Below are 21,212 nucleotides of genomic sequence, written 5' to 3' on the forward strand. Positions count from 1 at the left end.
TTATGCTTGTGTTAGATATTTAATGTATTCACCTGTTTTTTGCTGAAATGAAAAATAACAGAATTTCATACAGTCTCCAACCTTGTAATTTTACTCATTTTATTTAAATTTATATAAAACTATTTCAAGTTTGTTTTCAAAGCAGCCTTTATAGTTTTCAATTGCATTTAGCTGCTATTCAGTTTTTATTTATTTGTTGCATCTGTTTACTCTTTGTTTTAGCAGCTTATTTTTCCTTAACACATTGACCCATAAGTGAATAAGCTCAAGCTTTAGCAACATCTCTCATATCAAGTTTGCATTATGATCTATAACTTTTCATTTTCCCCTTAACCATTTGGAAATATCTTTGTATATATTGAACATGACTTTTGTTCTAATTTGTAGAGTGAGACACAGAAAAGTGTTAACGGCCTTTGCTTTGCAGTTGTCCTTGTCAGAACTTAGCTCTTGATTTATTAATTTATCCATATTTCTTATCTAAGTGAAGGATACTTCTAAAAATATTGAATGTTTTTATACTGTAGCTGATTGAGAATTTTAACGGTGTAAAAGTTATTTCATTTACTATTGTGTGTTGAGAGATTATTGTGGTTCTGGTTGAGAAGGGAAATGTCATCATATAACTTGATTTCACTGCAGAGCTTTAAAAGGAGTTTTGCGAGTGGGAGTATTGGCAAAAGGATTACTTCTCCGAGGAGATAGAAATGTCAACCTTGTTTTGCTGTGCTCAGAGAAACCTTCAAAGACATTATTAAGCCGTATTGCAGAAAACCTACCCAAGCAGCTTGCTGTAAGTATTATGGAAATGTTCATTTTTACCCCTTGTCTGGTTCAAAAGTTTTTGGCAGGACTAACTGTGCTTCAGCTTAATCTTAAGCCTGCCTTTAAAGTTTTGGTTTGACTTTCCAAATTGAATTTTTCCCTTGATTGTACAAATTGGTAGAACTGTTTTCTACTTTGTCTTTTTAGGTTTTATAGTGCTCCTCTTTGGCATGAAGCCATCTTGCTAATTTATTTTAAAATATAAAATTGCAGCACATGTCCTCTTCCTGTTCTTTTTTCCAAGAGTTGAATCACTAAGAGATGAGATTTTAGGGAAAAAATGGGGGTTTTTTGTTTTGTTTTTTAAACAAAGCCCATGTATGTAAAGCAAGCTTAAATTTTTAGAATTCGTGAACTTCTTGCCTATTTAGTTGAATATATGTTTTTATTAAAGTATAGTAACTAAAACAGAGACTCTTTCTGATTTGAATTTCCCCAGTTTTATTATGATTACTTTTGGTTTTCTACGTGTTATAGTCGTAGGTCTTAGCTCTCACTGTCTCTCTTCAGCACATTGTGGCAATGCACAGTTAATAGAATATCCCCTTTTGGTCCTACAAAAAAAACTTTTTAAGTTTGAATTTTTTTAATTTTTATATAGTATCTTGTCAGAATCGCAGACTGGGATTTAAAATAAAGATTTCTTGAATAATTTAATGTATAAAACTTATTTAGATATTTGAAATCCAAGAATTGACATTTCATTGGTAATATGTATTCCACAGTAATGTCAGAATAAATAGTACCTGACCACAGCAGAGCAACTGATACCAAAAGAGATAGTGAAGCATGCTATTAAACTTGAGCTCTGGGCTTCCCTGGTGGCGCCGTGGTTGAGAGTCCGCCTGCCAATGCAGGGGACACGAGTTCATGCCCCGGTCCGGGAAGATCCCACAGGTCGTGGAGGGGCTGGGCCCGTGAGCCATGGCCGCTGAGCCTGTGCGTCCGGAGCCTGTGCTCCGCAACGGGAGAGGCCACAGCAGTGAGCGGCCTGCGTACGGCAAAAAAAAAACAAAACTTGAGCTCTGACGACTGTGGCACTTACTGTTGTTTGCTTTATATTACCATTGTTCCAGATGTGAAGTTTCTTATTGTGGATTAGTCTTTTTAAGTATTAGGAGCCAGGAGAATTGTCATCGTGTGTCGACATGTTACTCTTTGTTGAGGCTGCTAGAGCAATGAAGGGGAGGAGACTCAGAAGAGGTTTTGAGGACTTTGAAAAAAATTATATAATTTGCGAGAAACATCTTGATCCTAAATTGTGGTGTTTAGTAAATCTACGAAGCAGGGGGGCTTCCCTGGTGGCGCGGTGGTTAAGAATCCACCTGCCAGTGCAGGGGACATGGGTTTGAGCCCTGGTCTGGGAAGATCCCACATGCTGCAGAGCAGCTAAACTGGTGCGCCACAGCTACTCAGCCTGCACTCTAGAGTCCGCGAGCCACGACTTCGGAGCCCGCATGTTGCAACTACTGAAGCCCACGCGCCTGGAGCCTGTGCTCTGCAGCAAGAGAAGCCACAGCAGTGAGAAGCCCACACACCACAAGGAAGAATAGCCCCCACTCACCGCAACTAGAGAAAGCCCGCGCGCAGCAATGAAGACCCAACACAGCCCAAAAAAACTACAAAGCAGAAAATACTATATCCTAACTAAATAACTAACAATTACACTAAAAGCAGCATACTCTTTCCAAATCATTCTATGTACTTATTGTACAAGTGGATAAGCAAGAGAAATAGAATTTATTATCGTCATCATCATTGTCATAGTTAACATTTATATAATTCTTACTATGTACCAGGCACTGTTTTAAGTGCTTTGTATAGTTAATTCATTTATTCTTCCAACAATCCTATAGGTTAGATAAAATTACTGTCCCCATTTTATAAAAACAGGTAAAGGGGAGTTAAATAATTTGCCCATCTTCATATCATTAGTAAAGTAGCAGAGCTAGGATTTGAACCTAGATACTATGCTGTAAACACTCCATGTAATTTCTATGGAGTCTTCATTTGTTCATATATACTGAGACTTATTTCATGTGTACTGAACTGCAGTGAATCCTGGTTTTTCTTCTGTTGATCAGGACTTTCTGCTCCCTGATAAAATGTAGATCTGTTGAGTTCACAGACAACGTACACTGGGAATGTTTGAATTATGGCTCCTGTTAGTTTCAGATATCTGTTTTAGTCTCATTCATATTCTGCAAGTACTTAACTACCCAACATGCTATTAGGAAGGTACGGTAATAAATAGGACAGTGTTGCTTTTATCCAAGAATTCATCATCTAAGAGAGACATACACACATACAAATAACTCATGTGATACAAGTAATGGTAAATATTAGTTCAACAAAATTCTAAAAGGAAAGAGGAGCAAGAGATTTATATTTGCACGTATTACAAGGCTTCTTGCGGGGAGTAATATATGATCTAGTCCTTATAAAATGGTTACGGTAGTGAGAAAATGAAAGAGCCATAGTGAAACTGCTTTGTTTAATAATGTTAAAAGGTCCATCTAATTTCCTGTACTCTTCATTACATAGGTTATAAGTCCTGAGAAGTATGACATAAAATGTGCAATTTCTGAAGCGGCAATAATTTTGAACTCATGTGTGGAACCCAAAATGCAAGTCACTATCACCCTGACGTCTCCAATTATTCGAGAAGAGAACATGAGGGAAGGAGGTTGGAAAGCCATTAAACATTCTACTTTTTATTAACTTTTTTTTTCCCATTTACCTACTCTTTAAGATGGCATTAAGCCCTAGAAGGCAACATGCTGGCATTACATATGAATTTGATAGATTTGACTTATATAGCAACCAGTTTTGCTTAAGATCATTTCCCAGATCTTTTATTGATGTCTTTTTAGCAATGTAATTTTATATAAAACACTCATGGTATTGTTGATTTTCTTGATTTTTTTTTTTTCTTTTCTTGCTAACCTCAGATTTCTGGAAAAAAAAAGTTCAAAATTATTCTTACCAGCATAGTTGACCCATGAACAAATTAAAGAAATGTTGCTAGTGAGGGGCCACAAATTTAACTTCTGTTAAGTTTTCTTGTCTTAAAAAAAGACAAGAGAGTTCCATAAATAAAATTGGTTAAATATTCATAACACAGTTTAAGAGGCATTGTTATATATGTAATCATGGATTTGGCTTGTCCTGAGGTAAATATTTCTGGTTCTCTGAGGTTGCTCTTTGGTTTGAAGCATTTTCATAAATGCAGAGCATCCTAATGCACATAGATTTGGGCATCTGACCCCACTATTATACTAGAGATATTGAAAACTAAATGGTGTTGGCATAGTTAGTGAGTTATAGCACGATTCAGGGTTTTTAAACTTACTTTACAATTGTAGAATATGAAATCCTGCTGGTGCCAGCAATGTTGCTTTAGGGACTATTGTGTAACATTTTCAAAGCTTCAAAAGCTTTTAAGCCAGAAAGCATGGTCAGTGTCTGCCGTATGTTGGTTCTGTTGTTTTATGGGTCAGATAAAATTTACTTTGTTTCCTTTCATGTTGTTTTTGTACATCTTAATTTGTTGATATGGAGTTATAGTCTACACTAATATTTCTTTGTGATACAGATAGAGGAGAAAAGAATACTTAAAATTAATTTGTCTAAGAGCATAAGTAGGCTCTCAATTACTGTCCCTTTAAATTTGTTTTCTTACAGCAAAGCAATTTTTTTTAAGGCACTGGGCTTTCCACAACCCAGGAAAAGATCATTTTTACTAAAAATGCGATCATTGGGAGACATGTCTAACTTTGCATACATTATATATACACCATATATCAGGACTTGTATGTTGTGTAAGCTTTGCATCTTAAAAATAAATGGGGTTTGTGTAGAGGATCTTTTATATGAGCATGAGTTCCCACTCAAGGTCTGGCTGTGGATATTGCTGGAAAAACAGTTCCTGAGTCAATCTGGTCAATTCATATGCAGCATATGACTCTTAGGATTTGAAAAAGAAGTCTTCGAGATTATGTTATAAATAATAGTTGCTGTATTTCATATGAAATTATACTCATATAACCATTTAACTTTATTTCAGAGCACATCTTGTCCAGTTATATTTAGGCTTGCTTAAATTGATGCAGTATCAAGTAATTTTATTTTGTTGCAAAAGTCTAAAGTTAATAGTATCACATTTGTAGTAGTCTTTAATAACCTATCCCTTCTAAAGGAAACAAAATTACATTTTTGTCTGACCCAGACTTGAGTTATTGTTCTCAATTTCATAAATATTATGGTGAGAGAAGTGGTCAGTCCAAAATTGAAAGATTTTACTTCAAGACACTGAGCTGAAAAGTTGGAAGTGCAAAAAGTGTAGAAACATTGATAGTGTTCTTTGCTGCAGATAACTGCAGTAAATCATGTCTTTAGCTTCATTATGAAGATTGCTGCAGAATAACGGTATGTATTCTCTCTCACTGCAGCTCTGAATGCTCTGTGTCTTAAAATCATTTAAAGCCTATAGCTTGCTTTGGGGAGTTAGTACAGGGGTAAGGAAGGCTTTGCCGGAAGAGCACTTTGTAAATCGTGAGACTGGCGACTTGCGCATAGTTGTGGTAGCCTCTTAATGCGTAATGGTCCTGTTTGACACCAAAAATTATTTAAAGGAGATGATTAAATTGCCCAAATAACTGTTAAACACATTACAGATCTATTTTATGTTACTGTGTTTGACAGTTAAACATTAAGTAAACATTTAATTGACTTGAAGCTTGAAATGTTCAAAATGCTCTAACCCTTGCTACAGCGTCTCTTCTGTAGCAAGTCAAGTATTGTGTGTGTTTTTTTCCACCTTTAGCTTATCAGGCCCGGTCCAAAGCCTTCTAGCAGAGGGAATTGATTCCTGTCAGGGGTTGCTGCCAAGACATCGGAAGGATTTTTGACCAAGGTTTTCAAAAGCTCAGTGTCACACCTGCCATTTGATTAAGGAGGGATTTTGGATGCAGAGTCTGGCATTTATTGTCCTTTGTGTGGCTGTTTTGTTTGTTTTGTCTTTGTCTCTCCTAGAATTGAGCAGTGTTCACACTAGTTTTTAAATTGTTGGGTGGATTACATATTTTACATAACCATGTTAATTTAAATTAATATATTCCCATTAACTTTTAATCATAAAATAGTGTGGACACAGCATGTCTTCTAACTGGTGATTAACCCCTTAAAATTTATGAAACACATTTTTGTAGGGTAAGAATTTGCTTTCTTTTAAATAAATTAACTGATTTTTGTTTTGTTTTGTTAACCGGGTATTAGGAAGAAAGTATGATTTTAGTACAATATATCTAAGGGGTTAATCCACTTGAAATATAGAATGGGTGCAAAAATCCACACTCTAAATTTGACAGAAATTTCCTACTTATAGCTCTTAAGTTGTTTTTAAATTGCAATAGGTGTCTTGGCATCTTTGAAATTGTATCATTAATTTAAATTTCCAAAGTTATGAATGCTTGTGTGCAAAAGGAAAACTTTTCTTCCGTATTGGAGGAAATTAAAACATGAATTAACATTAAAAATTCAAAAACTTTTAGAAAGAGATTGCACATTATCACCTATTTGCATTTTAGCTTTAGCAGATAATGTAAATAAATAAGGGACATGGAAAGGGTTCTTCAGCATGTTCTGTAACCTTGCTTTGGGGAGTGGTTTTTTGTTGTTGTTTCTTGCTTTTTTTTACTTCTTTGATTAGCTGTGCTTTCCTGTGTTCCTTTTTCCTTCTCTCAGAATAGCCCATTTCTTATGTTCATTATATTTCTGGATTCGGTAGTTGGTTTTTCAGGTTTTCAGATTGTTTATTAGTTTTTAAAAATTACTACTATTTCTGACTTGATACTTTTCTTTTTAGTACCCACATTCCTCTTTCAGTGTTCATTCTCAGAATGCCACACAGTGTTCTTTGATTATCTGTAAAATTCCCTTCTAATACGTATTCTGAAAATCTGTGCCATCTGATTATGTAAGGAGTAGGAACTAAGAATAAAAAGCCCAGACAAGGGATGGAATTCTTTATTACTTTTTAAATATGCTTTTTAATATGTCATCTACTCAAAATAAGGACAGGTATCTTTTAAGATTTCTGAATGCTCATGTAAAAATAGACAATCAAAGAATTTGCCCAGCGTTGCAATAGTACTCTTAAAGTAGAATCATCTTCCATGTTCTCTTTTATCGTACATTTCATCTTTTGTCCCACATATTCACTTGGTGCCCTCAATGATTTATAAAATTATATGCTAAATGTCCCATAATTTTGGTGCTTTTTATCTAGAAGACTGTTTTCAATCGATTACTTGCCTGGTATGTAATTTTCCTATATTTAGAAAATATTTTAAAATCACCAAGAGTTGTGAATTAGATTGACTTATACCTATGAATAGTTTGATTAGCAAATTTGATTAGCAACTTTTATACACAGTTTACAGATATGTTTTAGATGAATGTAAAGCTGGCCTTTTATGAATGAAAAGTTAACTTCTTGTCCTGATTTAGGTTCAGATTTACTTAAGTTTTATATAGCACATTTATGTTTTATTACAATAATCTGATTAAAATCAGTTATTATAACTGACTTTGCAACTTAAAAGATTCTACAGATATATCATCATTCTGCTTACTGCATCTGTTCTATTTCTATACTTATTCTATTTAACCATGCTAGTTCCTATTGCCCTTTTCTACTTTACTCATTGTTTCTCTCCAGTTATTCTTTGAAATACTTCATGGGAACTTTGAATTTTAAAGGGCATTTCATATTCCCTTAATTCTTAAAGCTAAAATTCTGTTGTGGAAGAGAAGTCATTAAACTCTTAGAAATGCCTATTTTTGGCTCTTTATTTTTTTCTATGATTATTACTTCATTGATCATCCCATATTTATCGTTAGTTCTTTGACATATTAGCCCCAGAATAACCTGTGACCATTTAAAATACTGAACAAACTCAATAGTTTATTGTACATTCTCATTTATTAAGGTGGATTTTTGTGTTCCCTTTTGTCTTGTCGTCTTTGTGCTGGTGCGCTGTGTCCAGTAATCCTTCCTTTTGATTTTATTTTGGTGGGTAGGGTTTATATTTGCAGAAATTATTTATTATATTTCTAAAATAAAGAGTTTAATTCTCATCTTGATCTTCATATTAGATTATGTGAATTTGTTGAAAATAACTCCCTGGGTACTTTAAAGTGTTGACAGACTCTCAAATGGCTCATGTGACACTGATGCTACTTTAAGGAAGTGTCTTGCTCACCTGGTCAAACACCCATTCCTCACTGCATTTTGCCAATTCAATCCATTTTAGATGTAACCTCGGGTATGGTGAAAGACCCACCGGACGTCTTGGACAGGCAAAAATGCCTTGACGCTCTGGCTGCTCTACGCCACGCTAAGTGGTTCCAGGTTCGGAACATCATTTTACTTTTTTCTTGTAGCCTTATGAGAGAGTAGTTCAGTACAACATGTTTAACTGTGTTTAAACATTTCAAAAGATGGCCCAAGCAATACTATTTTAAATTAAATATCAGAAAATGTTAACATAGAAAGCTGGGTATGAAGATCTGCATATTGCAGTTACTATTAATTTGACAATAAACTCAGGTTTTGGGGGTGTTTTGTAGCTTGGGGTTTTTTATTTTTATTTTTAGTGGCTATATTTAAAGTTGACTTGTTTAGGAACATCACAAGTTTGTGTACATATATTATATTCCATAAGGCTGCAGATTAACTTTGCTTTAAATAATGGAATATGTGTTTAAAGCTTTGTGTATGGTTTTAAGATTTTTCCCCCCCTTTCTCTAAGTTAATAAGTGTAGGGAACAGAAAGGAAACCAAACAGATTTCCTTAATCTTTCAGTCCCTAGACAAACTTTTTAGCTCTTTACTTTTTCTTTTATTTCTAATGTAGGCAGACTTTTTTTTCAAGTTTACTGTTTTAAATGAACACAGGTCAAGGTTCACAGGGGATCAAGAACAATTATTCTTGTATAATCTGTTTACTTTGACCTAAAATATCAGCTTTTAAATACTAACCCTGGCATAAAATATTGCTGTAAATGGCAGCTCATTGAATCCAATTTTAAGCGTGGTTATTTTTGTTTTATTTTTATCTGAGCTTCCATTGAACAGTGGTATTTTAACTTTTTTTTCGTCAAGGGATACTTTCAGTATTTCTAAGATTAATTCAGTTGGTTTTTGTGTTGCTCTCAAGGCTAGAGCTAATGGTCTGCAGTCCTGTGTGATTATCATACGTATTCTCCGGGACCTCTGTCAGCGAGTTCCAACTTGGTCTGATTTTCCAAGCTGGGTGAGTAATATGTAATTGTATGGTGTGAAAAATAAACATATAGGAAATATTTCTGCAGTTTTTTTAATAGACTCATCTTACATCTAATTATCAACTTTCTTTTCATTTCCTAAATGTAGTTTTTTTCTTCTAGTGAGAAATCCTGGGGTCTTAATTTTCTGAGAATTCCACGTGATTTTCTTTCTGTATTTTCCTCTCCTTTTTTTTTTTTTAAACTCTTCTCACAGTGTTTATTACTTTCTTTAAAATAGGAACGATTATTAGTTGTACATACATAAAGGTACAAAGAAAACTAAAAATGAGCTATTAATCTACCTATGCAAGGTTTTGTTGACATTTTAACAAAATAATGTATAAGGAATTTTTAGGATTTAGAAATATACATTATTCAAAAATGCATAAAATTAGGAAATTCAAATAATGCAGAAAGGCATGAAGTAGAAATGAAAGCCTTCTCGTCATTTAAAGGTAAGCCATCTTGACACAGTTTGTTGTGATTTTTTTCCTAGGGGAAAAAAATGCATGCATATATATTGTGTATGTTCCTTTTTAAAAAAAATATTTATTTGCTTGTGCTGGGTCTTAGTTGTGGCAAGCGGGCTCCTTAGTTGGGGCTTGCTGGCTCCTTAGTTGCAGCACACCAGCTCCTTAGTTGCGTCACATGGACTTCTTAATTGTGGCGTGTGAACTCTTAGTTGCAACATGTATGATGTGGGATCTAGTTCCCTGACCAGGGATCGAACCCAGGCCCCCTGCATTGGGAGCACGGAGTTTTAACCACTGCGCCACCAAGGAAGTCCCATGTATGTTCCTATTATTATTTATGTTCATATATCCCTTTGATATTGAACTGTTTGGGTTCCTACAAGAATTCAGATAGAGAGGGATTCATTCAGAAATACAACTGAAACTACTGATTCCAGAGTTGGGTTAGAGAGAGTTGAATAGCCGGGGTTATCTTCATTCTTTTTTTTAACACTGGAGTGGGTCATGCTGTTTACATTGTTTGCATCTTTCTCAGCAAAATACATCTTGGACCTCTTTGAGAGCTGTATGGACGATATGGTGTTGCCTTTTTATGGACATGCAGTATTTTATTCAGCTGGTATCCATTTGATGGACAGTTGCATTGTTTGCAGTCTTTTGCTATTAAATTTTCATTGTATTGTTAATCAGGCTTTTATGAGTATTATATACATGTGATAAATGGCTAGGGTCAATTGCTATAGAATTCCAAGGTCAAAGGACATGTGTTGATGGTTACCAGAAAGGTAGATCATTTAAAACTTCCAAAAATTGTTGAACTGATCATTTCCTTCACACCCTCGCTAACTTTGGGATATCATCACACTTCTTTAACATGATAGGTAAAAAAAATGGTGTCTCATTTTTTTTTTAGATTTCTTTACGTGATTATTGGCATTTGTAATTCTTTTTCTCTTAACTGCCAGTTCCTTTATTATTTGTTTTCTCAATTTATAACTCTATAAGAAATTAACTCTTACCTGTATTAAAAAATAATTTTTTCCAGTTTTTCATCTGCCTTTCAACTTAATTTTTGCTGTTTTATAAAAGCTTTAAAATCTTTGCAAATTCTAATCCATTAATGTTTTATGACTTAACGGTTTTATTTCTACTTATAAGATTCTTTCATATTTTAGGTTATAACTTATTCACACATGCTTTCTTCTAGAGCTTTTTTTTCCCCCCATCAAATTATATTTTCTACAGATGCTTGCTTGCTTGCTTGCTTGTTTATTTAGTTCTTTAGTCGTAATAAATACATAGCAAACCTCCTGGAAGGATGTATTTCATATTACAACAGTGGTTATCTCTCAGTAGTGAGTAGTGGGATTAGGTAGAGATCTGTAATGTTTGGATTTTACTAGGATGAAATATATATTTTATTACTTGTGTAATTAAAAATTAATTTAAAAATCATACATGGATTAAAGGTGGATCCAGCTATATGTTCTTCCAGACCAATTACCAATTATTCCAGTACCATTTAACATTTTATTTAGAAGTGATGTTTGTTCTCCCAACCCCCATTTTGAATTATCACCATTATCATAAACCAGTGGTTCTCAGCCACCATCAGTTTTGCCCTCTAGGGGACATTTGGCAATGTTTGGGGATAACTTTGGTTGTCGAAACTGGTTATCAGGGCTTCCCTGGTGGCGCAGTGGTTGGGAGTCCGCCTGCCGATGCGGGGGATGCGGGTTCGTGCCCCGGTCTGGGAGGATCCCACATGCCGCGGAGCGGCTGGGCCCGTGAGCCATGGCCGCTGGGCCTGCGCGTCCGGAGCCTGTGCTCCGCAACGGGAGAGGCCACAACAGTGAGAGGCCCACATACTGCAAAAAAAAAAAAAAAAAAAAAACTGGTTATCAGTAGCACTGAGGAAGAGAAACCCTGTCACAAACCAAAGTTCCTTTTTTGCAGGCCTACTTCTGCAGCCCTCTTTCATTGCTCAGTCTTTTCTAGTACCAAACTCTTTTAATTTTTAAAGCTTCATAAGTGTGTTTTATAATTCTGATTGTCCTCTTCATCAGAAGTCTTCCCTCTTCATTCTCTGCTATTCATTATAAACACCATCTTACACAGAAGATTTTTTGGGGGGGGGTGCTTTTCTCATGCTTCTTTTTCTGAAAGAACTTGGCTACTGTTTTGTTCAGTTTCTCTGGTTCTCTTGATGATTTTTAAGTAGCACTGTATTGAATTAATAATTGGTGGGATGTCATCACTTTTATAATACTGACTCTTCTTTATGGGATGTCCTACTTATTGGAATGAATGTTACACACTTATTTAGATTTGAATGGGTTCTGAGCATAGTTGTTTGTACCTAGGTATTTATCTTTTAGAGTTTTTTAAAATACCATTTTCTGGTTATTGTTTATATATGTTAAATATATTAATTTTGTAACCCACCACCTGACTGCATTCCTTTATTTGTAGTAATTTTTTTCATGTGATTCTCTTGGCTTGGAATCATATCTACCAATCTCTTTTCTAATTTAGTTGGTTGATGCTCTTAGAATAATTATGGAATAAAAGAAAGAATACTTTACATGCATGTTATGTTTTAATTGCTTTGAAAATGTTTCTAGTATGTAAAGTCTGTTAAGCATGGTGGTATAGCCTTTTATTTGAGATACTTATTTCTTGGTAATGTTAGAAATGTCAACCCTCTCTTAGTTTACTAAGTAATTTTGAATCAGGAATGTAAATTGAACTTTATCGATAATTTTTCAAGGTTTCTTGACATGAATGTATAGTTTTTCTCCTTCACTCTGTTAATATTGTATATTTACAAATATATCTACTGATATTGAGCTACCTTTGCATTCCAGAGGTGGATTCTCTTATATTTGAGAATAATCTTAATGAACTGTTAAGTTCTGTTTGCTGATAGTCTATTTAGGAATTTTGCAGTGACATAAAGGAAATTTTTTTGGTTTTATTTTTGTCTTCTTTGTTAGATTTAGGATCAATAATACACAGACTCTATAAGAATAATTTAGAAGCTTTCGTTCTTTCTCTAAACTCTGAAACAGTTTTTAGTAGCATCAAAACTATATGTTTTTTGGGACTTCCCTGGTGATCCAGTGGTAAAGAATCCGCCTTACAATGCAGGAGACACAGGTTCAATCTCTGGTCAGGGAACTAAGATCCCACATGCCGCAGGACAACTAAGCCCATGAGCCACAACTACTGAGCTTGCACGCCTCAATGAGAAAGCCCACGTGCCTCAACTAAGACCCAGCACAGCCAAAAAATAAATAAATGAATAATATATATATATTGTTTTTTAAAAAACTGTGTTTTTTGATAATTTATAAAATTCATGTGACATCATCAGTCACTTGTAAAAGGGGTCACGCTTTCTTGGATCCTTTTATTGTGATTAATTGGTTTGTTTAGTTTTTCTTTCTCTTGGGGTAATTTTTGGCAACTTATCTTTTCCTAGAAAAATTGACCAATTCAGCCAGATAACTCAGATTTTTAGAGTTTTAAAAATACCTGTAGCATCTTTTTATTTTAATTCTTTGATTGACTAGACTAGCCAGTAATAGCAGTTGCTATATAGGAACAAAATAACAAATGGGTGTTCAGTATTTATTTGTGATGAGAATTCACTGAATTCTTAAGATTTTAAATATAAAAATTTATGAGCATTATATAACTTTAAATTTTTTAAATGTTCAAAAATATAAGCATTATGCATTATCATTTTACTTCCTGATTCCTTCAACTTCAGTCCCTTCAACCCATGTGCCCTCGAGGCTATTTCTGTTGTAGTAAGTCTAAGCTTCAGTACTTTCGATATTGAACTCTCAGGCCACTCCTGGGCTACTCTTGGAGTTTGGAGGTCCAACACTACAGATGGTCCTTTGCCTACACCTAACTTTTCCTCTTTATCAGAGAGAGCCATAAATTTCAAGGGACCCTCTCTCCTTTGAGGGTGCAGAGATCTAAGAACTGAGTGGAAGAGAGGATGCACAGGTGAAAGGAACTGAGGGAAGATAGGCCATGACAGGGTAATGATGGGAGAATCAGGGAGGGCAAACGAAGCCGCTGGCCGATCTTTGAAATCATGTACATATAATATAAAACACATAAGTATTTTGGTAGGTTAAAGCACACCAATATGTCAGTATTTTGACATTTAAAAATCTTTCCTAGTATTATTATATTCTTTAGGCAGTAGTTTATCCAATTTTTTTTTTTTTCTCCCCTCAAAGAGCCAGCTCCTTGGATTTAGCTGCCAGATCTGCCGTTTTCCTTCTTAGTAATTCATTACTTTCTTACTTCATCTCTAATTTTCTATTTTCCTTGGGTTTATTTTTGTTCTTTTACAAACTTCATGAGTTGGATACTTGTTTCATTCACTCACTCTTTAATTATAGAGGTTTTAAAGCTGTAGTTTAAGGCTGGACATAGGTTTTGGCCATATATACACATACACACACGTGTATGTATATATATATATATATATATATATACACGTGTGTGTGTGTGTGTGTGTGTGTCTGTATAATATTTTTTCTTTTTTTTTCTATGCAGTCCGAAATTCATTTTAATATTGTCTTTAAGCCAAGAGTAGTTTTGAGGGAATTTTTTAATTCTACATGACTGAAGAAGAGTTGCTTTTGTTTTTGTAAATAACTTCTAGTTTTTATAGCATATAAAAATAATGCAATAAATATATTCTACTATTTGCAACTTTGGGAATTTAAAGTTTTCTTTGTGGTCTCGTATGTACAGTTTTTGTGAAGTGTGGGCACTTAAAAAATGTGTTCTCAGCAAGGTATAGCATTTAATATATACCCCTTAGTTCAACTTCATCAATTCTGTTCATATCTTCTATCTCCTTTGCTTCACATTTTTTGTCTACTTTATCTGTCCATGGACTGAGAAAGATAAAATCTGGTATTTTGTTGTGTTTTCTACAGTTCATTATTGTTTTGTTGCAGTAGTATTTTGGACATAGACACTTAATACAACTATGTCGTAATTGTGAATTTGAACCTTTTGCCATTATAAAGGACATTTAATTAATACTTTCTGCTATTAGTTAATAAGCCTTGTCCATTTATTAATATCAAAACTCTAGCTTTGGGCTTCCTTGGTGTTGCAGTGGTTGAGAGTCTGCCTGCCGATGCAGGGGACGCAGGTTCGTGCCCCGGTCCGGGAAGATCCCACATGCCGTGGAGCGGCTGGGCCCTTGAGCCATGGCCGTTGAGCCTGCGCATCCAGAGCCTGTGCTCCGCAATGGGAGAGGCCACAACAGTGAGAGGCCCACATACCACAAAAAAAAAACCAACAACTCTAGCTTTAAAAAAAAGAATTATAACTAACTTACAATATTATATTAGTTTCAGGTGTACAACATAGTGATTTGATATTTTTATACATTATGAAATGATTACTGAAATAATGACCAGTTATGATTTGTTACCAAAGTTATTACAGTATTATTGACCATATTCCCTATGTGCACTTACATCCCTCTGACTTACTTATCTTAAAGCTGGAAGTTTGTACCTCTAAATCCCCTTCACTTATTTTGTCTGTACCCCCAGCCTCCTAAACTCTAGCTTTTTATATTAACAGTTGTCTGGTATGATTCTGTTTGTTTCCTTTGTTTTCTTCTGCCCTTTCCCATAATTCTTATCCTTTTCTTGTTCTTTTTTACGTGTGAATGGGTTTCCCTCTGATTATTTATACAATTAGTTGTTGCCCTATTTACAGTTTTTTGTGGTATTTTCATCTATTTGTTTAACCATTTTAGGTAATGTTTGTTAACCTCTCATCTATAAAAGCTGAGAAAATTATCACTTCTTCGTACTCCTCACATCCTCTTTTGCGTTTTTTGTTATATTTTCTTTTTTTCAGTCGTTCCTTTAAGAATGTATTGAGACCTGTTTCTTGATTTATGTCTTAATGTATGCTGATTCCACTTAGAAAACAAGGAAAGTTTACACTTAATGCTTTTTTAAACCTTGAAGGTTTAAAAATAACTACATTTACCTTCTGTAGTCATATTCCCTTTGTTTAATGTTCTATATCCGAATGGTTTGATGCCAACCATTAGATCCTTTACTGGGGCTTCCTCTTTTTATTTCTTGATTGACTGCATTATATCATCATATCGTTTTTATCAAAAAGTGTTTTAAGTTTTTAAAATTTCTTTCATGTTTGAGAATCTTTGCCAGTTACCATTACTTTATTGAGAAATATATTGTTAGGTCACAATTTTTCCTCCTCCATTTATTGGTATTGCTCCATTATCTTCCAGCACTGAGTATTACTAAATCTAAGTCCAGCCTAATTTTTTTGCCTTTACTTTTTCTACAGGCTGCTGAAAAATTCTTTATCCTTGAATTTTAGTAACTTAACCAAATTATGTCTTGGAATCTGTTGTTCAATATCAGCATTTCATTGAAAACTTTGTCCTTTTTGCCCTGCAGATGTGACAAATTATTAATATGATTCTCTATTTTCAGGGGCACCAATTATCCTTATATTGCATTGCCTTTGTCCTACATATCTGTTATCTTTGTGATTGTTTTAATCTTTGTTCTCTTTCCTCTTTTGTCCCCTATTATTGTCTCTTTGGCAGTAATTTAGTTTCCAACTATGTCCTAATCTTCTTTGCTATTTATAATTCATTATTCTATAATGTTATTTTGCATTTCAGTTTGCTTAATTAGCTCTGCAGTCTTCCTTTTCATCTCAACTTTGAGCTCTTAATTTTATTGGCCTTTTGTATTTATCAAGTTCTCTATTACTCAGAATGTTAACAGGTTATATCTTCATTTCCTTAAATTAAGATTCTTCCAGAATAGATTATATTTTAATAGATATTTTTTAAAGCACTTTTTGGTTCACAGCAAAACTGAGCAGAAAGTACAGAGTTCTCACCTACCCTCCTCCACTATACATACATAGCCTCCCCCTCAATATTTGCACCAGAGTGATACATTTGTTGTAACAAGTGATACTACTTGTTACAAGCAGTGACATACTATTATTGCTCAAAGTCCACATGGCTGGGTTGGGTCTTTGTTGCTGCACGCAGGCTTTCTCTAGTTGTGGCAGGCGGGGGATATTCTTTCTGTAGTTACAGTGCACGGACTTCTCATTGTGGTGGCTTCTCTTGTTGCAGAGCATGGGCTCTAGGCGTGAGGGCTTCAGTAGTTGTGGCACGTGGGCTCAGTAGTTGTGGCACGTGGGCTCAGTAGTTGTGGCACACGGGCTTAGTTGCTCCTCGGCACGTGGGATCTTTCTGGACCAGGACTCGCACCCATGTCCCCTGCATTGGCAGGCGGATTCTTAACCACCGCACCGCCAGGGAAGTCTCAAGAATAGATATTTCATCTCTATTTTTCATGCTGTGTTCCTCCCAAATGCACAGATGTTGTGTCTGGTTTGTTTCAGTTTTTTCATCTCATTAGTGCTTAGCATTGTCAGTTCCATTACAAAATCATCCTTTTATGCTGAGACAACCAAACAAGAACTGTCTTTGAATGTATCCACACCTTTTAAAATACTTCTCCTTTTTCTTCCCCCATGAGCTCTGCTTTGAGGATTGCTTATGGAAAGGAGTAGGGTTTGGCTGCATGTAAACCTTGAGCTTTTATTTGGCCATGTTACGTGACTTGCGGGATCTTAGTTCCCCAACCAGGGATTGAACCCAGGCCCCAGCAGTGAACACACTGAGTCCTAACCACTGGACCACCAGGGAATTCCCAGACATGGGCTTTGTCGCTCCTGTGTCCTGATTGAATGTGCTGTGATAGTCTGTGAGGTGGATTCCATTGGCACACCTTTACGCTTCAGGTTTCAAACCCAGGATGGCCTCTTGGAGGCTTTGCCTATGCAGAATCTGCTCTGTTTGTTTCCTAAACCTGTTTACCATCTCCTTTCAAGAACAATTTCTATTTCCCTGAACCAACAGAGGGTTTTGGGTATGTGAAGCCTCTTTGGGACACTTGTGTTGAGAATTCACAGCCACCTTTGATATTAATTTTCCCCTGCATCTTACTCCTTTGGAAGATCTTACTCCTTTGGAAGATCTTACATTATTTTTTTCTTTTATCTACATGTTAGTCAAATGTCTATTTATTATTAGATATAATTAGATGTGGATAATTGGAAATTTTCTACTCTTCCTTTCCTGTCTTCCACAAAGAGTCTTCAACTTGGTAAATACCATTACAAGCACTTGTCTGTATAAAAGATGTTTTAAGTGATAGAACACTGACATCACAGGGCAAATGACTAACATTCTTTTAACTTGCAGGAGAATCAGCAAGTTGTACTTGGACTGTATCATCTCACTTTAGCTTAAAAATAATAACTCGGCACTTAGCTACCCCATAACAGAAACCATCTACTTGAGTACATACACATCCCCAAATCACCAAAAGCTGTTAGTAAACTTTTTTTAAGAAGACTTGACAGTTCTGGGACTTCCCTGGTGGTCCAGTGGCTAAGACTCTATGCTCCCAATGCCGGGGGGCCCGGGTTTCATCCCTGCTTAGGGAACTAGATCCCACATGCTGCAACTAGGAGCCCACATGCCGCAACTTAAAAGATCCCACATGCCTCAACTAAGACCCAGCATAGCCAAATAAATAAAATTTTTTTTAAAAAAAGGACTTCCCTGGTGGCTCACTGGTTAAGAATCCGCCTGCCATTGCAGGGTACGTGGGTTCGATCCCTGGTCCGGGAAGATCCCACATGCCGCGGAGCAACTAAACCTGTGTGCCACAACTACTGAAGCCCACGTGCCTAGAGCCTGTGCTCAACAACAAGAGGAGCCACCTCAATGAGAAGCCTGCGCACCGCAATGAAGAGTAGCCCCTGCTCGCCGCAACTAGAGAAAGGCCATGTGCAGCAACGAACACCCAATGTGGCCAAAAATAAATTAATTAAAAAAAAAAAAAAGGGTTGACAGTTTTTATTAAGAATTGTTGAGTATGAAATAAAGTGCTGTGCATCAGCATGTGTGTGAGTATGAAATAAAGTGCTGTGCATGTGCAAAAATATAACATCCTGCACGTGGACTTAGGAGCTGGAAGTTTGTCATGCATGTATCAACCTTCACCTGTGTCCACTGGAATACAGAAATGGCTTTTATACAGACAAGTGCTTGTAATGGTATTCATAAAATCCCATTTTAGTAGCATAAACATTTTTATCTGTAAAATTGGAATAATAGTTGTATCTACCACCAAGAGGTGATTATGATGATTAAAATTGGTTAATGTATGTAAAGGCTTAGAACAGTGCTTAGCATATAATAAGCACTCACTTAGTAAGTGTTAGTTATATAATGACGAAGAGGCTAACTTCACTACTATTACAATTAGTTGACCAAACTTCCTAGGGTTTGATATTTAGATTGTTTCCAGTGCATTGCAGATAAACAGCTTCACTGAATATTTTTTGTGTTTTCATTAAGTGTAAGAGCCCTATTGTAAATCTTTAGTACTGACATTACTGGGTTCATTAGTATGTGGTTTTGAACTTGCCAACTGTGTGATTTTTTTTTTTTTTTTAAGAAGGTTTTACAGGTATACACTACCACCAAATGAAAGTACCTGTGTTACCATAATCTCCCAAAGTATTGTTTTTTTCATAGCCCTTTACCTCTATCAGAACTAGAAACTACTATCCAAGGAAACTAGTAATGTTATCTGTCTGGATCAATTGTAAAGGATATTTACTGAAATACAGTTGTCTTTAAAAAAAACAAAACAAAACCAGGTTTGAGTCAGTAAGACCTGGGTTTAAATCCTAGCCCCTTAAGCTTCTAGTTGTATGACCTTTTAACCTCTTTAAGGTTTGCTGTTTTTTAATCTTTAAAATTGTGGTATAGTGGCATCTAGTTATGAGAAATTAAATGAAATCATTTATTTAAAAGTGCTTAGCATGGTGCCTGCCCCTTACTAAGCATTGTTCTTCTTACTACTGTTAAAGAAGGGAAAGAAAAATATATACACATGAATATTTTTTAAAGCAAATATTACAATCCTAGGTTTCACATCATTTAATAGGTAATATTTAAAAGAGCTTTTTTCTTTAAATAACTTCAGCCACCAAGATGCTTCACACTGCAACCTAAATAATCATTTTCTTAATTTGATTCTGTTCATCTTTGATGTTGTCCTTTTACTTGTTTCTTTTTTTCCACATCTTTTTTGGAGTATAAATGCTTTACAATGTTGTGTTAGTTTCTGCTGTACAGTAATGTGAATCAACTATGTGTATACGTATATCCCCATATCCCCTCCCTCTTTAGCCTCCCTCCCACCCTCCCTATCCCATCCCTCTAGGTCATCACAAAGCACCAAGCTGAACTCCCTATTCTATGCAGCAGCTTCCCACTAGTCATCCATTTTACATTTGGTAGTGTATATACGTCAGGGCTACTCTCTCACCTCATCCCAGCTTCCCCTTCACCACCCTGTGCCCTCAAGTCTGTTCTCTACATCTGCGTCTTTATTCCTGCCCTGCCACTAGGTTCATCAGTACTGCTTTTTAAAATTCTATATATATGTATTAGCATACAGTGTTTGTTTTTCTCTTTCTGGCTTACTTCACTCTGTATGACAGATTCTAGGTCCATCCACCTCACTACAAGTAACTCAGTTTCTTTTCTTTTTATGGCTGAGTAATATTCCATTGTATGTATGTGCCACATTCTTTGTCCAGTCATCCGTTGATGGACATTTAGGTTGTTTCCATGTCCTGGCTATTGTAAATAGAGCTGCAATGAACATTGTGGTGCATGTAGGTTGTTGTTGTTGTTTTTAACATCTTTATTGGAGTATAATTGCTTTACAGTGGTGTGTTAGTTTCTGCTTTATAACAAAGTGAATCAGTTCTACATCTACTTGTATCCCCATATCTCCTCCCTCTTGCGTCTCCCTCCCACCCTCCCTATCCCACCCCTCTCGGTGGTCACAGAGTACCAAGCTGATCTCCCTATGCTATACGGCTGCTTCCCACTACATGTCTGTTTTACATTTGGTAGTATGTATAAGTCCATGCCACTCTCACTTCGTACCATCTTACCCTTCCCCCTCCCCGTGTCCTCAAGTGCATTCTCTACATCTGCGTCTCTATTCCTGTCCTGCCCCTAGGTTCTTCATAACCATTTTTTTTTTTAGATTCCATATATATGTGTTAGCATACGGTATTTGTTTTTCTTTCTGACTTACTTCACTCTGTATGACAGACTCTAGGTCCATCCACCTCACTACAAATAACTCAGTTTCGTTTCTTTTTATGGCTGAGTAATATTCCATTGTATATATGTGCCACATTCTTTATCCAGTCATCTGTTGATGGACATTTAGGTTGGTTCCATGTCCTGGCTATTGTAAATAGAGCTTCAGTGAACATTGTGCTACATGACTCTTTTTGAATTATGGTTTTCTCAGGGTATATGCCCAGTAGTGGGATTGCTGGGTCGTATGGTAGTTCTACTTTTAGTTTTTTAAGGAACCTCCATACTGTTCTCCATAGTGACTGTATCAATTTACATTCCCACCA

At 35.7% G+C, this 21,212-nt stretch overlaps 1 protein-coding gene across 1 annotated transcript in view; it reads left to right on the plus strand.

The window, feature by feature from the left end:
- Window positions 1-21,212, plus strand: part of ZFR (zinc finger RNA binding protein) — an 86,313-nt gene that overhangs the window by 56,447 nt on the left and 8,654 nt on the right. Inside the window, exons 14-17 of the mRNA XM_007453358.1 lie at window positions 643-793; window positions 3,370-3,511; window positions 8,142-8,239; window positions 9,048-9,143. Coding sequence (XP_007453420.1) covers window positions 643-793; window positions 3,370-3,511; window positions 8,142-8,239; window positions 9,048-9,143 — 487 coding nt within the window. The remainder of the gene's footprint in view (window positions 1-642; window positions 794-3,369; window positions 3,512-8,141; window positions 8,240-9,047; window positions 9,144-21,212) is intronic.

Source organism: Lipotes vexillifer, unplaced genomic scaffold (assembly GCF_000442215.2).
Source record: "Lipotes vexillifer unplaced genomic scaffold, Lipotes_vexillifer_v1.1 scaffold522, whole genome shotgun sequence".
Classification (NCBI taxonomy): domain Eukaryota; kingdom Metazoa; phylum Chordata; class Mammalia; order Artiodactyla; family Lipotidae; genus Lipotes; species Lipotes vexillifer.